At 49.0% G+C, this 17,348-nt stretch overlaps 1 protein-coding gene across 3 annotated transcripts in view; it reads right to left on the minus strand.

Moving 5' to 3' along the window:
- MORC2 (MORC family CW-type zinc finger 2) overlaps nucleotides 1-17,348 on the minus strand; it is a 41,193-nt gene that overhangs the window by 9,288 nt on the left and 14,557 nt on the right. For all 3 annotated transcript variants that reach the window (XM_081251822.1, XM_081251820.1, XM_081251821.1), the window contains exons 4-17: nucleotides 13,099-13,167; nucleotides 12,494-12,584; nucleotides 9,228-9,336; nucleotides 5,764-5,923; nucleotides 5,548-5,659; nucleotides 4,966-5,091; nucleotides 4,344-4,423; nucleotides 3,650-3,732; nucleotides 3,018-3,103; nucleotides 1,715-1,855; nucleotides 1,466-1,620; nucleotides 1,243-1,371; nucleotides 635-740; nucleotides 210-342 (exon numbers count right to left, since the gene is read on the minus strand). In XM_081251822.1, the coding sequence (XP_081107948.1) occupies nucleotides 210-342; nucleotides 635-740; nucleotides 1,243-1,371; nucleotides 1,466-1,620; nucleotides 1,715-1,855; nucleotides 3,018-3,103; nucleotides 3,650-3,732; nucleotides 4,344-4,423; nucleotides 4,966-5,091; nucleotides 5,548-5,659; nucleotides 5,764-5,923; nucleotides 9,228-9,336; nucleotides 12,494-12,584; nucleotides 13,099-13,167 (1,580 nt within the window). The remainder of the gene's footprint in view (nucleotides 1-209; nucleotides 343-634; nucleotides 741-1,242; nucleotides 1,372-1,465; nucleotides 1,621-1,714; nucleotides 1,856-3,017; nucleotides 3,104-3,649; nucleotides 3,733-4,343; nucleotides 4,424-4,965; nucleotides 5,092-5,547; nucleotides 5,660-5,763; nucleotides 5,924-9,227; nucleotides 9,337-12,493; nucleotides 12,585-13,098; nucleotides 13,168-17,348) is intronic.

A 17,348-nucleotide genomic window follows, 5' to 3' on the forward strand; every position in this document is an offset into this window, starting at 1 on the left:
ATGAATCGGACCTCTTTGTAATATATAAACAAAATTGTTTTTTTTTTAAAGAATGATCAAGGCATACTGGAGAACCAGTGTGCCTGGAGGTTGGGGTTGGGAAGCTTGGGCAGCACTCATGGGTGACAGAAGGGTGAAACTGAGCCTGAGGGAACAGAGGAGACACTGAGGGGTCCTGCCCATGTGCCCACTGCCCATGACCCAGACACCTGCAGGGCCTCCAGCTTCTCTTGCTGCTGGCGAATTTTCTCTGTCAGTTGCTTCTGCTTCTCTTCCTGTGTCTTCAGATCCTTTCTGAACGTCCCCAGGGGAACCTTCTGCTTCTGTTCAGAAGCCTCACACCTGTAGACAGAAAGTGCTAGGAAGGGTGTGGCAAGATAGCTCCAGGTAGGGCAGGGTCCTTCCTCCTCAGCCAACCCATGCTCTCTCTCACCAGAGCAACCTCAGACTTCCCAAATGCACTGAATTAATACTCACTGCAGGACACACTTCTATTATTTCCAGGCACTTATTATACAGCAAGACAGAGATGTAAGGATATGAGCACTGACCTCAAGAAGCATAGTGGAAGAGTGGAAAAAACACGGGGGGAGGTGGGGACGCCCACAAACTCCTTGTTAGAAAAAGTGCTCACCGGTCCTGCTCAGGATCAGGGTTCATGGAGCAAACCCAGGTGTCCGGGTAATCTTTTTCCACAGAACTCAGCTGGAAGGGGAGGGTCCGCCACTTCAGACACAAATCTGTGACACAGAACATACCCTCAACAAAACATCAGCCATGCCCACCAACAATAACCAGGCTCCTCCCAGCCAGGCCCAAGGCAGAGATGCCCCCAACTTTCTATGCAAAGATCCTCAGTCTGGCTCCAACTCTGCCTTCCTTACAGAACAGTCACTCTTCTCAGGGACAGTGATTCCAGCAAGGATGGAAACTTTATACCACAGACCCTCAGCGGCCCCAACCCCTCTCCCTCCTCCAGCAAAATCCTGGCTCAGTCATCACTCACACTTCTACCGATGTGGTACCAAACCTTGTGAGACCCGGCAGGGTAGATGACCTCCTGCCTCATTTAGAAAGGACAGGTGGGCACAGCACAGCCCCAAGACTGAGCTCCCAGGGCCATCACCAAACAGACTCATATCCCTAGTGGGACATACGTCCCTGAATGTCAGTGCAATCAGGAGGCCAGCACAGCGACTATGATGGAAAGGAGTCAGGAGGAGGTGCCAACCCCCAACTCACCACATTGGATGGTGGTTGGGATTTCCATAGCTCTCCGTCGTTTGTAACGGAGCTCACTGGATGGAGGCTGGTTCCAGTTGGCAGAGAGGTAGCCGAACTCATCCCAGAACTTGATGATTCCCCGCTGGGCTGGAAGACAAGCACCCACACCATCGCGTGAGGAGTCAGCCCCCTGAGGCAGCGAGAGGATCTCAAGGCTGGAGGTGAAGTGAAAGGGCGTTACCAATGGCGATGTCCTTCCAGTACTGTGCCAGGTGCTCCCCCATCGCCCGCAGCAGGTGCCGGTACTCCTTGGCATCAGCAAAGTCCTGCTTGTTGTGTGTAGGCTCCAGGACCAGGTAGGGCACATCTACAACCCCAACGACCCCGCCACATGCCCTGCAGGAGGAGGTAGACACGGCTCTGTCACCCCACTGACCAAACCTCTCCCGCCAACCATCCTGGGCTGAAGCTCTCCTCAGGCAGCACTCACATGCCCCCTTCCAGCTGTGGGCCCACTTTCTCATACATCTTGATCAGGCGGCTACAGTTGTAGATGAACATGCCGTCCAGGTCCCGGTGTTCGATGTTGACCCCAAAAACAAAATTCAGTTCCTTAGGTTCTTTAAGCGCTCTGAGAAGACAAAAGATAAATTCAAGCAGATCAACCCATTAACACACAAACACCACGGTGTTTAAGATGTATTAAGCTTAAGCTGAAACTTCAGACACTTAAGTTTTGCCTTTGCATTCAATATGCAACCTGTAGACTTGACAAGGATACTCACTGTGCAGTCACTCTAAGCTCCCTAATTAAAAGCATATGACTTTAGCTTTTGGTATCAAACAGGGATGTATTTAAGTATGAATGGGATTCTGTGAAGCTGTTGCAAATCTCTGCAAAGATGCTTATTTAGTGGAATAAACACAAGGTCATCTGCATAACCATTCCACTAACGTGACAGTAATTAATTTTAAAAAGACAAAAATTCACAAGAACAATAAACATGTGAGAGAAGAAACGATCATGGGATAAACGTCAACAAAATCGTGGAAACTGAAAAGCAGATGGATGATCAGTGGACAGACTCACGGGGCAGATACCCGAAACCTAGGCCTGTGGTGAGGAGGCCAAGAAGTAAGCAGGGACTCAGGCCCAGAGCCTGCAGAGGCTCCAGACGTGGAGGGGGACACAGAGATCATGTAATGAGCCAGGACAAATGCCCAGTCTAGATAAAAAGGAACAAACTCAATCTATAGCATTATTCCACACTTGTAACCAGGGATACAAAATTAAGAGTACATATCACCAGGCGGGAGAAGTATAAGGGAGTTTACAGCTGTATTTCTTAAATATTCTGTATTTTACAAGTTGTATACAACGAGCATTTTATACATCCTTTAAATGAAAAGAAAAAAAAAGGAAAAAGGAAAGGAAGAGGGAAAGGATGGGCAAGGTGGGGAGAGAATGGCGGAGAGAGAAAAGGGGAGAAAGGAAGGTGGGGGAGGGAAGGTGAGAGAGCTGCCAGTGAGGACAGGCTGGTGTTCAACTCAAGGTGCTGGCTCTGCCCACCTTGTCCTGGCTCAGGGGAGAACTGAGCTGGGGCACCTCTCCTGTGGTGGGCATGTGACAAACACCTGGGGATCACAACATTAATGGCTTTCTCAAAGCAATCTGCATGTGACAGAATAGCAACCTTGTGGGGTGGAGAGGGATTCCTCAAGCTCTTTCTTTGTCAATAATCCATACAAAAGCTACATAATTTTAAAAGACCCAAGGCCAGCCGGGCACTCACCGCTGCTTGGCCTCCTTGATCCGCTTCTTGACATCAGCTTCTCTGCGAAGGGTAATGGCCGTGTTCTGGACCTGTCGCAACATCACCTGGAAACACACGCCAGCACCAAGTAAGGAGAAGAAGTGCTCTGGGCCACAGCCGGTAACATCATTAACAACACATCTGAAACTTCTCACTTTAAATCACATGGACGCAAAAACAGACCTGGAAATTTACTTCCTTTCCACAGAAAAGGGCCCTCACTAAGGACAAACACAAAAGCTGTGCTTCACTTGACCAGACTTGCTGACACAGAGGAAGAAACACCCCCAACCAAAACAACAGTCTGCAGAGGTGTGTGTCACAGGGGAGGGGTGGAGAACTGCTCTGACCCTTACTGCTGTGTGTGACCTGCGGCAAGTGACCCTCTTCCATTTCTTTCTATAAACTGAGGATACTAACAGTGTCCACCTTACATGGTTGCCAAGATCCTGCCATACAGTGTGTTCAATAGTGACTATGGAAACATCATAACATCCCATTTTGCAGCTCTAGGGCAAGGGGTTCATGACTGGCGGGAGACAGAGCCAGGCCAGCTCTGGGATCCTAAGGGCAGCAACGCTGGAGAAGAGCTGCTGGGTCTGGGGCCTCACCCTAGAGTCCCGCGTGAGGTCTCCGCCCAGGCGCACTTCTAATGTCCGAGCTTTGCTCTCCGCCTCCCTTGCCTTCTCTTCAGCTGAAACCCAGAAGAAACCATGATAAGAATTCAAAAGGTCAAATCTCTTAGCTATCCCTCCTGGACCCCATAGTGCAGTCCCTGCCGTATGAGACGTTCGTACACTGTCAGGGAACAGGTGAGCTGGGAGAGCAGCCTCCTTGCTTGGAAAGTCAAGGAGGCCCCCAAGAAAAAGACACCTTTTCCAACTTTACAAATGAATCAGAACAGGTCAAGCACTGCCCAAGGTAACCAGAGTTTAACCCTCAGCAGGAGCTGGAAGTTACCAACAGTCCTCAGCCAACCACTCTCCTTGAGCAGCCAAGAAGCTTTGTCAGCAAGAGAGACCTTGAGATTTTTGCCCTGGAGTCAAGAAAACCAATTTCACAAGTATTTGTGACAGAGGACAGTATGGGACTCTTCACTCTGGGCAGGCAAGCTTTAGATAACAGCCTATAAATGGCTGAAAGAGTAGCCTGGAAAGAAAAACTGCTGAGGGAGAGGTGGGAGAGAAACTGGACAAGTGGTTCAGGAAAGCCCACCCCTGGGTGTTGCATGGAGCTTTTGTCTGGATCCTGCTTTTGCCACAAGCAACGTCCCCCAGACGACCCTCCTGCCCAGGGGGTCATTACCAATCCGTGCCACGTGTTCAGCTTTCTTCACCTCCTGCTCCGCGCGGGTCTTGAACCGGCTTGACGTGTACTTGTACATCCTGGGGAGACGGGGGGCGAGTAACCAGAGGGCCTGAGCACCAGAGGTGCAGGGCAGCAACTATCTTGGCCCCCCGATGAGTCAAAGCCAAGCTTATTTTAGCAAGAAGACTCAATTCCCTACTCCACCTGCCCCTTGCCATCCTGCTCCATCTTTGAAAAGCAACCTCACTACTCTCCGAGTGTGTCATTAATCCCACAGCAGAAACCAACCCCAGCAACCAGCAGGGCCTCTGCTTCCCTGTGTACTGTCTAAAGGGCCATCAGCCCTGCAACCAAGAGGCTCAGACAGCTCACCGTGTCAGGCTGAGCACCCTCCACCTCACAGAAGGCACACTGAACGAGCCTCACCAGCCACCTCTGCCCCTCCCTCAGGACCCAGTAGTTTGTCTGCAGTTAATCACAAGCAGCTTAAAGACCCAAACGCAGTCAACACTGTCAGAGCCGCTCATCCACCATCACTCCAAAGATGCCCCAGAGACACGTGGCCAGGCGCCATCCTTGGCCCAAAGGAAACAGCAGGCCAGGGTGGGCAGGCCCCTACCTGGGCTTGTAGAGGCAGCAGGAGAGCCTCTTGGTCTGCACCTTGTGCCCGTGGATGAAGATCCGCATCCGGGGATCAATGTAGAGCACAGCAGCATAGGCGCGGAAGGAGCGGCGCTCTGGCTTCCTGGAGGCGGCGGAATGGAGGGTGCTGTCACCCTCCCACCACCAGCCCAACCGAAGGCCTGGGCGGACAGCCTCTCTGCAGGCTCTCCACCTTTCTACCTCCCATCTCGGCTTCTCTTGCTGCCCTGAGGGGTGCTTCCTCTGTGTGGGCACCACATCCCACCTCCTCTCATGTCCCTGGCACAGACACCTAAACTGGCCCCATCACCCCAGCACGGACCTGGCAATTCCTCTCTCCTCTCTAGTTCTCGGTCTCTTTCTCATTCAAGTTAAGGAGCTGGGGCAAGTCTGGATTAGCTGAGGACCTGCTGTCCTTCAATTCATCCCTTCTGCCTTGTGGCAGGAAGACACTGAGTTCTCAGCTTTACCAACTCTAAAACTGGGGAATTCAGGGAACAAGCTCACCCCTCTCTCCCTCAAGTCACCTCCCTTTTCCTCCCTACCCAGCCACACTCACGTGCCCTCCGGGGAAGTCTCTGCCATCTGGATATCTCTCGGACTTGAGATTATGTCCAGCTCTGGCTCTCCGTTATCCATGAGTTTGAGATTGAAGATGATCACCAGCGTTCCTAGGGAATAGAAATCCTGTGGTTCTACCAGGCACCCCCAGCCAATCCCCATACTGCTCCTGGCTCTGGAGCTCCCCGATGCTAGAGGCCGCAGGCCTACTTACCACTGTCCCCAGGAATCTTCATGAACTGAGTCATCACTTCCTCTTCATTGCGGAAGGGAGAATACTTATAAATGAGTTCCGTCTCGATGGCAAACTTCTCCACATTGTCTGTGACAGGTTCCCGGGTCCGAGCATTCCAGGTGGGCAATGGGACTATCACCTTTGGAGGAAGCACAAGCAGACGCTTGAAGGAAGCCCCGGAACAGCCTTCCCCCCACAAATGTGCATCCATCTTGTCCCTCCCTACAGTAGCTCCACACTGCCCCAAGGTGAGGCCCAAGCCCCCCAGCCTGGTACCAGTGGCTCTAGCTTCTGCCCCTCCCCAAGACTCTGCCTCACACTGCTAGGTCCTCTGGGGTATGCTGGCTTATGGCCTGGGGGTCTCTGCATGAGCAGTTCCCTGCTTGGGATATCCCTGGTCATTTTCCCTATTTGGTAATAAGTCTATTATTTCTACTAAGCAAAACATATTTGCGATGATCCAGTGAATCTAAAGACACACACAAACATAACTTATAACTCAGCAATTCTACTCCCAGGTATATATCCTAGGAGAAATAAAATCTAAAAACAAAACACTACAGTATGAGTCCATTTATATAAAATTCATAAATAGGCAAAAAAAACTATTATTCAAGAATGCATACACAGGTGACAAAATTATAAAGAAAAACAAGGAAATGACTGATCACCAAGGCAGTTCCTTAAGAGGTGCGATAAGGAATATGATTGGTGAGGGGCACATGGGGACTTCTAGCATCAGTCTATGGTGGTGGCTACGTGGGTATTTGCTTTATAATTACTCTCAACTGTACGTAGGTTATTTTTTTTAATTTTATTGAAGTCTAGTTGATTTACAATGTTAATTTCTGCTGTACAGCAAAGTGGTTCAGTTATACATATATATAGGTTTTAATACACTCTTCCATATGTATAAAATTTAATCTTACATCTACGTAATCTTCTAGAAAATTCTACCCTTGTCAATTATACCTCAATAAAGCTGGGAGAAAAATCCCACTCATTCTTCAAAAACCCTACTAAAACGCCACTTCCCCAGAGGCATCAGTGTGCATCTCTCCCTCCCCCCACCCCTCTCCCAGGTGCCAGGGAGCCCTGTAGCCTGGGATTCCCTCTGCAGAGCAAACCACTCCAGGCACCTCAGAGGTTCAAAACGGATGGCCCACCCTGTGGAAAAGGGGATTCTGTATTTTAAGAAGCTCTGTGGTGATAAACTGTTACGAGTTCTGAGGCACTTTACTGGTTTCTAAGAAGCTATAGTATTCAGCCCTGGGGCTGGTCTGGACACATTCCCACCCGGCTAAAAGTGATCTTATTTTGAAATCTTGGCTGAGTTCATACTAGAGTACAATCCAAAACAGTGACCTTCTAGCACCAAGTAAGGAAAAAATTTCAACCTAGCTTTTTCACCAGGGGAATTGAGTTCCATTTGTGTTCTGTGAATTGGTACCTCCTTTACACCTCCCAATCTTCACAGCAGTCCCAGGTGACAACGGCATTACTTTAACCTCTGGGCACTCACCTCATTTGACACCCACCCACCATCAGAATATTCCTCCTTTACTTTCAGGGTCACCACTCCCCTGGCTTTCCTCCTACCCCTCTGGCCACTCCTGCCTCCTTTGCTGCTTTCCCCTTCTCCCTGGCCTTTACATGCGGGCCGGCATGCCTAAGACCCCAGGCCCTCTTCTCCACACGCTCTTTTAGGTGAGCCCATTCACTATGAAGATTCCTGGGAGTCTAAGCCTCCCCCCAGCTCCAGACCCAGACTTAACTTTGCATGTCTAGGACAAAACGTACACGCTTCCCCTCCAAACTGCCCCTCTTCCATCCTTCCCTAGCTCCAGACAGCCCACCCCCAAGTGCCACACCAGGACCTCAGCCATCTACAACCACCCCTTCCCATTTCCCCTTTCCAACTGATTAAACACCCGCGGCCACTCCTATTTCTCTCACCTCCCTGCTGGAGTCCTATAGACAGCCAGGGCCTCTGACACCACCCCAATCCAGCCACCACACAATAACCAAACTGATCTTTGCAAAGAGGATCTAATACATTGCTTAGATTCCCTTTCATGGCTGCTTTTAATTTGTCCCACACACTCCCCAAAGCCCAGAGGTCAGGCCCGACCTGCCCTCTCTGCTCTCTCACCTCTCGTCAGGTGGCCCCTCTGCCCTTCCCACAGCCCCCACCAGCTCTCAGGCCAGGAACAGACCGTTTCTATTGAAGCGCAGCCCCTGCTCGCACCACCCTCAGTCCACCAGGAAGCAGTCCTGAAAAGCCCGGCCGGGGCCAAATCCTCCTGCCCCACCTTTCCCGGGAGTGCTTGCCAGCTGCAGCACTTCTCTCACTCACCAAAAAGGCAAACAAACCCAGTGCCTCACGAAGTAAAGACGACAGAAAAAGAGCCTTTCGTTCCCAGCATGAACTGATTTGCTATGATTTAGGCTCACATCTAAACAAGGCCAGTACCAATTTACTCACAGCCAACCAACACAGATGAGTTAGATTGACACTGACCGCATTTCACCTGTTTAAGTGACAGGAGTGGATTTCTCTCTGCAGACCTTCTTGGCCCCCTCTCAAGCTCTGGCCTCCATTTCTCACACAGGAAAGGAGTTAAGAGTCCAGTCTGAGGCTAGGCAGGCCAAGGCCTTCCCTGATCCTCCCATAAGCAGGCGCAGACCTCATCAAACCAGCTCTGCAGATATGAGCCACCAGGCCCAAAGAGAATCAGCTGTGCATGTGTTTAACTTACACAGTTAATTACCAAAAGGTTTCAAAATCAGAATATTCTACAGTCATTAGGCCTTCCTTCCAGCATAACAATAATCAGCTGAGGCTGTGTGTCAGCTGCCACTTACTGAAAAGCTTAAATGGTTTTCCATGTGTTCGCCTGGTTCACTACCTGCCCAGGCCCTGCAGGTATCAGACTTGTAGCTTCTGATATAAATGGTTAGAGCAACACATTTTCTCAAAAGGAAAATGCACTCACAGCACATTCCACAAAATCACCATCATATGGGAAAGACAGTGCTGTTCCTATTATCATCACCAGCTGTGGTCTCCACCCATAGTCAGGGAAGCCCCAAATACTCCCCCTGATAAAACAGCTCTCCCCAGTGACATCCCCCACCCCAGGACTGAATTCAAGCTGCAGATCTAGGAGACCTACAAATCCAGCTCTTGGTTCCTGACACTTGATGGCCTCATTCTCAGGGACAACTCTTCTCTGAAGCTGTGAGATTTTACTTCCTCTCACATTAAGACACCTGCCTTAACCCCTCAACCAGTTCATCCAACCAACCAGCTAATCCCACAACAGGGGATGTGGCTGCAATCCTGCAATGCCAATAAGCCCAGCATGCAAATGACCTACAAAAACAGCCTGGGCAGAACTAGGAAGTGGAATGGTGACTGGGAGAACGAGGATGGGACCTACTTCATCAATGCCTTCCTCCTCGTGAAAGGTACGTGACAGGAAGAGACAGGTCATGGTCTCTTCCTTCTTGGTGAAGAGGATAAAATCCTTCCCAATGCGCATCGAGCCCCTGAAAGGGAAGCAGAAATGGGTTATTCTCCTAGGGATTCAAAAGCTCATCTGAGGAAGGAGCAAATCCCCCTCCGGACGTGATGAAACTGCCTTTGGAGGGCTCCCCTAAAGGCCTCCCTGGGACCCAGGACCCTGAGCTGAGCTCCACAGCCCTCGCTCCCTCTCCTCCCCGCCCCCCACCTCCCGACACTCCTCCTCCTGCTCTTCTGTGGGCCTCAGTTTCTCCTCATCACCTTCTCGACCACATTTACCCAGCACGCAGGGTTCTCTCACCACCAAGCATCAGCCCCGGGGGAGTCTCACCCCAGCTTGTCGCTGCCTGTGCTCTGGTTTCTTCCCAGCCACACAGGGCTGCTGTGGCCTGACTGTGAGCCACCAGGTTTCACTCCAGTAACACCTCCAACACACACATCATCTTCCACACTGAGCACATCCAGGTCTCACCCTGTCCTTCCTTCACTGACACAAACTCCCCTCCCATCCACTCATCAAACGGCAGCACCATCAAGGGAACAGCCCACTGCCTATGCTTACAAGTCCTCAAAAAACCAGGATGACCCCAAGGCTCAGCCAAACACAGGGCTAACCAAAGTATCGCTGTTGAACACAGTTCCAAGGAGGCCTACAATTGGCTCATGTCCTGTAACCACAACCATCTTGTGTCTTGAATTGTTTTGTCACCTCAACTCATTAAGCCACAGGTCCCTGCTTTAGGAAGCAACTGGTTTCTGTGCCTCCAGGCTGACTTCCACAAGGCAAAAGTCTGAACGGAATCAACTGCTCCTTCATCTATGTGGCTGAGTTAATCCTTCTGAGGAGCAGGCAAGGACAGGCCTTTCCAGGAAACACTGAACAGGGCAAAAGCGTGAAGCACCAGTGGGAGCAGGACCCACTGACCTGTCTTCTGAGCAGCTTCTGGCTTTATGGCTATTACCTCATTAGTCCTCCTAATACCCCAGGGAGGTGACAGCGGCGGGAAGCCTTATTACTCCCTTCTATGTAAATACAAATACAAACTGGGCCAGTGTGCCAAGTATGCAAATGAACGCCATGCCCCATTTCTCCGAATGTTCAGGAAACTCCAGGACACTATCCAGAGACGCCCTGGTGGCTGCCAAGTTGTTTTTCTCCTCCAGTTCCCGAGGTGCTGGCAATGCTCCCTCCCCAGACAATCTCACAGTCCTCCTCCTGCCTCCCTGAAACTTCCCGGTGGCAAAACGAGGCACATTAGCTTGCCTTCTGCCAAAGCTTGCTCTTACCCTAATTTGGCAAAACCTCTCACTCTATGCCTCTTCCCCTCTTTAATCCTGACCTTGGAGGGTAAATAGCAACAACCCAGAAACGCCACTTCTCTGCTGGCTTCTCTGCTTCACAGCCCTATTCTCACCACAAATCACTTCCTCCTGAAACTCAACTTCTACACTGGTTTCAAAATGAATTCACTCTGAACACTAGATGGCTCCATCTCAATGGCGCCTTCTCAAAATACGCTGATGACAACACTCTCAACTTCGGTATGCTTTCCTTCCTGGTCTTCTAAGCACTTCCAGAATCACATTTCATTTGCTCCTGAAACTTCCTCAGTAAGGACGAATGTCAGCGTTTAGAAGCCCATTTTCTACAGTAGGAAACAGATACTCAGAGGTGCTGAAACGGCTTGTCTGAAGTCACAGAGCTGATAAAACCAGGAGGGGGTTTTATCTATAATCCAGAAGGGAAGTCAGGGTTTCTTACATCTGACTCTAGGAGACCTCAGTTGTTGGAAACTTAGATCACCACACCAGAATCACCTGGGCCCTACCCCAGGCCCACCAAATCAGGCCAAAAATCTACCATGGAAAGATCAAAGGAGAGAGAAAGTAAGAAGGGAGAAACTAGGCTAGGGCTCTCACAGTAATGATAGCATTTAATTCTTAACCTACTCATATGTGTTATAATCTCAATTTACAAAGGAGGAGGCTGAGGCTCACAGAAGCAATTAAGCGGCTGATGTCAGATTTGAACTTTGGTTTGACTGAAGTGAGATGGACAGCAGCTCCGGCCTTGCAGTCAGAAAGACGTGGTGCATATCTCAGCTCTACACTTGAGCATTTTCACACCTTTGGGCAAGTCACATCACCCCTATAAACCTCAATTTTCTCATTTGAAGATGAGAATCATAGTACCTATACCTCACAGGGCTATGGTGAGGATTAAACGAAATCATCCAAGTAAAGTTTTTAGCACAGTGCCCAGCACATGGTAAGTGCTTGTTATTGAGAGACAAGTGGGAGATCCAGGTACCAGGTCCTTGCCATCATGGGAAGCACTCTCTCTCTTCCCCATACACCCAAGCCGGTTGCATGGAGGGACAACTGATGCTGCTGCCCAACCAAACACCACCCTCAAATAAAACAACACATTTCTACAGCAAGACTAGAAACGTGACTCAGAATTCCATTTATACAAACTCCAATCCCATTAAATCTTATTCCATCCAAAGGTATGTCCAGCTGGAAGTGAGCATTTCAGAAATAGAAATCTTTCTCTTGGGGCTTCACTCAAAACAAGAACACCACATTCCAAATGCCAAACAAGTGGGAACCAAGGGCTGAGAAAGAAGTCCCAAGGGATGGGGAGACATTAGGTAGGTCCCTGCTACAGGGCCTGGCAGGACATGTGAGTAGCAACCAGGTCCTTTGGTGGTGTGTGTGGGGTGGGGGGGGGGGTTTCGGGTCTCTCACTCACTCACCCTGGATCCCCAGTGCCTGGCACAAAGCATGACAGGTGCTCAGGGGACATGCTGCACCACGGTGTGACCCCCTCACCATCTCATAAGCAACCCAAGCCCACAAAACAGCCACTTGCATCTTCAACCACAGGGTAAAAATAAGAATTTTCAGTAGAAGGAGGGGTGCTGTTCTAGAGCACAGTGCCAAGAAAAACCTACAGCTTCTCCCACCTCAATGATTTTGGATGTTCATACTCTTTGATCTGTGACGTAGGCTGGACATCAGCTGCTAAGTCCCCAAACCACAACTCCTTCCCGACTCTCCTCCTGTTCCAGAATTACAGTGATGGAGGGACAAGGACGAGGAACATTTCCATTGGACAGAAGCAGGAGGGCATTGCTTGATTTTGTTTCGAGTCCTGGGACAGGCTTCTAGTATACTTACGATTTTAACCCATTCCCGTACTGCCCAATCTGGGTGGACTCAGGCGTTCGCTTGGCTGACTTCCCAAACTGGATCACGCTGGCAGCATCACCTGAAGTGGCGGACACAAGAGAAAGTGAAAAGTTTGCTTTTCTTTCCCAGACTCTCAAAAATCAAAGGTCTGAGCCTTGTTAAATCCAAGCAGGGCTGTCTGTCTACTGAAAACCTCTGTCCAAGGAAATTCACAACCATGAGGCAAATGGAGGAAACCTCTGACTGGCCTGTCAGTACCGCCATCACTAGGCCCTTGTTCTGTTACCAGAACGTGGTAATAAGGCTGGGGGAGGCCACCACAGTTCCAGCTCCAGGATATTACACAAGCTGATAAATACAATGTCAAGAGACAGGTAATCTGACAGACTTCAGGCTACCATTCAGATCCTATCTCCCATGATAGAACAAAACCCAGCAAATCCGTGAGTGGAATTAAGCCTAAGATGTTGCAAGAGACCTCCCTCTCCCTTCTAGTCACAAGAGTGAGGCAACAGAAAAACAAGTTAACACAATAAGTATTTTGTAAAAATGGTTACATCCTCCCCAAAAGAAGCAATCAGCCCAACACTTACTTGGATCCATTCCTGCTCCATCATCCAAAAAACAAAGCATAAATCCTCCACGAAGGTCCTCTCGCCTTTCTGTAAAAGAAGGAGCTGCCATTACTGGGCAGTTACCCACCAGAGGGTGGCAACTTGTGTGTGATCGGAAGGTGGATCAATGTGAAGCTTAGTCCAAAAAGGCCCTCTCCTTCTAACAGTCCTAGCTAGTGTGAGTTAAATGTCAGGGCCCTTGATGGTAGGAATTTCCATCAAAGGCTCTCCAATGCATTCTAGTTCACAACAAAGCATGAGAGAATCTATAAGGAAGGGACAGAGAATACCCAGTCCAGCATCTAGCCACAGCCAGGGCCACTGAACATGCACGGATTTCATACACACCTCAACCAGCCTTCTGCCTCTCTGCACCTGGATTTTTTCTACCTCTGCCTCCTGCTATGGACACTAAAGTACTCCAACTACTACATGCTGTACCTTATCAACAGTGCTCAAATTCAACAGGGTACCTCGTTTGTGGGTTAAGTTTGGGGTAGCCTTCAGATACAGTGATCGAGCCAGACATGCTATGGACACAGTGGTAGCAGCTGCTATCTAGAAGGTGAATTACTAAGTCAGTATGTGACTATCCCCAGGCCAACCATAGTTTCTGGGGCATCAGTATTCATCGTCACATCCCCTCCTTGCTATGGGTCCTTCAAATAGCTCCCCATCCCAGAAGTGAGATGGCACGGAGTGTAGTGAGAGCTGCCTGGTTTCCAACTAGACCTGCTCGACTGGAGAGAGGAACAGTCCTTCGACAAGAAGAGACAGAGCAGCTGTGGCAGGGCATCCTGGCCGACAGGAAGGAAATGCATGAGACTAAGGCTGCGATTCCAGTGGCTAGAAGAACCCCTTCCTTCAGCAGCTGTCTCTACAGCAGCAAGTGGTCACTCAGAGCAGTCTGGGTCCAAGCATGTCAGAAACACTGGAGAAGAGATTCCCAAATAGGGAAGGGGACCAAACTAGAGTTTCCAAGGTGCCTTTTGACTCCAGTGATGAGGACCAGGCAGGCAAAGGAGGAACGGCACAGGCCTTGGAATCAGGAGAACATTTGTACTAAAAAGGAAAAAGGTCAGTTTAAGGTACTACAGGGATAAGCCCAAGGCTGCCTTGGAGTCTATTCCCTAATTGAGGACATTTTTGTCTCCCCCAAGCTGCAGTTCACCAACTTCACCCAACTATCTAAGCAGTGGAACCTCAGTTTAAAATGCTCTTTGTCCTCCCCTCATGCTAAATATTTTTTTTTAATAAATTTATTTATTTTTTGCTGCATTGGGTCTTCGTTATGGTGCACGGGCTTCTCATTGCGGTGGCCTCTCCCGTTGCAGAGCACAGGGTCTAGGCGCGCAGGCTTCAGCAGTGGCAGCACGCGGGCTCAGTAGTTGTGGCGCACGGGCTTAGTCGCTCCGCGGCATGTGGGATCCTCCTGGACCAGGGCTCGAACACATGTCCCCTGCATTGGCAGGCGGATTCCCAACCACTGCGCCACCAGGGAAGTCCCAAGCTAAATATTCAAGTAAGTCATAACCACCTCTGTTAAATGGACTAGTTAATGTAATTTAAAATGCTATTTCAGAAGTACTATAAGCCACAGAGATTTTCAAGTATCATTCAATGTTCAGGAAGCTGAACTTTGCTGAAACATTAATCACAGGTGCTTCCTGAAAGTTCGAGAATAAAGACCTTCTTGGAAGTACTACTGGTAGATAAGAAAATTTTTCCTGTGGCAGTGCCTTTTATCAGTCTGAAGAACCCAAATGAGATCTAGTAAGCAGAAGCAAGTGCAAAAGAGGTGCAAAAATTCCTCAAAGTTTCCTTCTGGAGGAAGCAAAGTGTCATATGGAGACTCAAACTGGGTCAGGAACAGAGCGTGGTAAAGGAAGTGTTCTAAATCTAGCCAAGAGCCATTTGCTGTATGCTTTAGCCATAAAATGTACAAGAAGACTCTGCTTTGGGATCTAGAAATTGGTTCAAGCCAAGTGTATCTGAAAAATCTCCAAGGATTGATTACTGGCATTTCTTGAACACTACCTAGGAATTACTTCTAGGTCCTTATGTCTGGTAGAACAGGATTCAAGGGCTGTTTTTCTTTTTTTTTAGTTTTGATGCTTTTTTTTTTTTAATTTATTCATGTCTGGCTGCATTGGGTCTTCATTGCTGCACGTGGGCTTTCTCTAGTTGTAGCAAGCGGGGGCTACTCTTCGCTGCGGTGCGCAGGCTTCTCATTGCAGTGGCTTCTCTTGTTGTGGAGCATGAGCTCAAGGCACACGGGCTTCAGTAGTTGTGGCACACGGGCTCAGTAGTTGTGGCTCGCAGGCTCTAGAGCACAGGCTCAGTAGTTGTGGCACACGGGCTTAGTTGCTCCATGGCATGTGGGATCTTCCCCGACCAGAGCTTGAACCCGTGTGCCCTGCATTGGCAGGAGGATTCTTAACCACTGCGCCACCAGGGAAGTCCACACACGCTGTTTTAACACACAATCATCACTTAACAGTGGGTCTGAGATCCCTTTCTTGCCCAAGGACTTCATTTTAAAGCTTTTTCATATGTTTATGAGAGTAAGAGACCCACCTATGGAGGGTCCTCCTGGCCACACAGTGACCACACAGTAAGCAGCTAGCAGTGCTCAGGTCCACGGTCACGTGTGGCACTGCCTCAGGGCCAAAAGAGACTAGGTGACACAGCAGTAACTCCTTCAACTTTGTAAGGAGGCAGTATGGCATCTTCACTTGGCTAAAATGCTTATCCCAATCACTCAGTTATTCGATGTGCCTGGCTCTGTGATGAAGATAATAGCCGAGAATAATGCGGATGTGATCACTGCCTTCAGGGAGCTTACAGTCCATAGGATAGCTACTCCCTGTAGCAGATCAGTAAGCAGGAGGGTTTAAAGCAGAAGGAGACTGAGAAGAGTGTCAGCTAGAGCAAAGGCAGTGTGCATAAGGATCACCTGAAGAGCCTGTTAAAATACAGATTTGGGGCTCCACCCTGCAGAGTCTAGAAGTGTCGGTCAGAGGTGGTACCTGAAAATTTGCATTTCTAACAAGCTCCCAAGTGATGCCAATACTGTCCACCACCGGACCACTCTGTGAGAAGCAGAGAGCTAGAACTAGCAAGAACTAGAAGGCCTCTCTGCTTGAACCTATCTCCCCAGACATTCCAGCAGTTAGAGATGCATTCCTAACACATTCTATTCACTTTAGTCAGTCAATTGAGTGCTATCTAAAGCCTCTAAGCAAAGGATTTTTATGAAGATGGGGGAGTTCTGGACAGAAGGGAGTCTAGGCAGCTGGAGGTTGTCTGCTCCCCGTCCCAACATACATCTCAGAAGCAAGACAAGGAGGGCAAAGCCAAACTATCTTCTTTGCAGTTGTGCTTCAGGCCCTGGTAGCAGCTATGTACAATCACAGACCCAGTGTGGAAGGCTGCACATCTAAGTTTCCCCCAACATGACCAAGTCTGGCCTCTCCAAGTTAGCCCAACGTTCCTCCATCCAACTCCCATTGGGGAGAACAGGAAAAAGAAAGAAGCTGGAAAGGAGATGTGAAATGGAGCTATAAGTCAAAAGTCAGAGGTGATAAAATGATGTTGTCCTCAGGGGAGGCTGTAACAGAACAACACTCAAGTTCCTCGTACTTTGCAATGTGTTTGAGCAGTATTCGTTTCAGCTACATTTGCTCTAATTTTCCATTTACTAACCACTGACCTGGCATCACAGAAGGGATCTTTCTTTGAGGCATGTAAGTCCCTATCCAAAGAAGTCCAGAAAATCAATAAAAACACACTCTACTTCTGACAGGCACGTTATGGTCTGGCCCCACCTAACAGGAATGCTTTGGGTACGGGAGTCTGGTTCCTTTCTCACCCTTCTTTAAATTACAATGTGAATGTGTGGCGAATTCAAACTACATCTGATGTTTGGGGAGATTTCCGAGTTCAGTTATCAATCTAGTTTCAGAATGGGAGACAGGAAGATACTTTCCCCGATACAGTAAGAACAAAAACTTTATAATATATCACTAATTCTATTATTCTACTTGTAAAATGAGGTTGCTTCTATTCCTCCTGTTGAATGTGTTAATACAGCACTGAAGTAGAAAAGTGTGAAGTTAGGGGCACCTCAGTCAAGACTCCCGATCTTAAGGTACTTGAGAGTAAATCAAGTCTTTCTCCAAAATGCTATAGTGCTTAGTGCTTCTATCACACCATTTAATCCTTAACTA

This window comes from Mesoplodon bidens (genome assembly GCF_964165515.1).
Source record: "Mesoplodon bidens genome assembly, chromosome: 13".
Classification (NCBI taxonomy): Eukaryota; Metazoa; Chordata; class Mammalia; order Artiodactyla; family Ziphiidae; genus Mesoplodon; species Mesoplodon bidens.